The sequence below is a fragment of the Pygoscelis adeliae genome, unplaced genomic scaffold (assembly GCF_000699105.1).
Source record: "Pygoscelis adeliae isolate BGI_AS28 unplaced genomic scaffold, ASM69910v1 Scaffold66, whole genome shotgun sequence".
NCBI lineage: Eukaryota > Metazoa > Chordata > Aves > Sphenisciformes > Spheniscidae > Pygoscelis > Pygoscelis adeliae.
The window spans coordinates 8,852,355-8,852,956 of NW_008825167.1; the positions used below are offsets into that span (position 1 = coordinate 8,852,355).

The following is a 602-nucleotide window of genomic DNA, read 5'->3' on the forward strand; positions in this document are numbered from 1 at the left end:
TCCGATCTATCCCCCGCCGTGGGGGGCGCGGTGAGAAACTGCAGCGGTGCTGTACTGAAAAATCCGGGGTACCGTCTGCTCCCGGAAGCAAATGTAGGCTGGAGGGTTTTTAACGTATTTATGGCTTTTGTTTGAGGAAGGTCTGTATCGTTGTGACAGCGGCTACGGTACCTCAGCGTAGAAACGCCTTTCTGAAAGCGGACTCAAAACTGGGAACGCTGACTGGCAACCTGACAGGCCCCCAGCAGCCCGACTCTTCAAGGAAAAAAACTCAGTACATTTTTTGTAGTAAACCCCAGTACATTACGTAGCTTTTTGTTTTTTGGTTTTTGGTTTTTTTTTTCTCTGAGCAGAAACGAGACCCCGCACTGAGTTTAAGCAGTTCAAATAGCGGTTCTGCAATGAAATCTTAAAGGACTCTTAAAGAAGTGGTTACTTCCCTGCCTTTAACCTCCGGTGTTGTCTTTCTCTGGGCAACTGTCATCACTAGTTTTTTATTTTATTTTCTAGCGGCTCTGCATTTGCGAGTAATGGTATTTCTGACAGGATAAGTGTACAATACCGTTATTCTTGACGGCTACCAAGTGTCTGAGCTGTGTCAT

At 46.0% G+C, this 602-nt stretch overlaps 1 protein-coding gene across 1 annotated transcript in view; it reads right to left on the reverse strand.

Annotated features, from left to right (window-relative positions):
* Nucleotides 1-602, reverse strand: part of TRMT44 (tRNA methyltransferase 44 homolog (S. cerevisiae)) — a 19,593-nt gene extending 18,991 nt beyond the window's left edge. Inside the window, exon 1 of the mRNA XM_009328888.1 lies at nucleotides 563-602. Within this exon, the coding sequence (XP_009327163.1) occupies nucleotides 563-602 (40 nt within the window). The remainder of the gene's footprint in view (nucleotides 1-562) is intronic.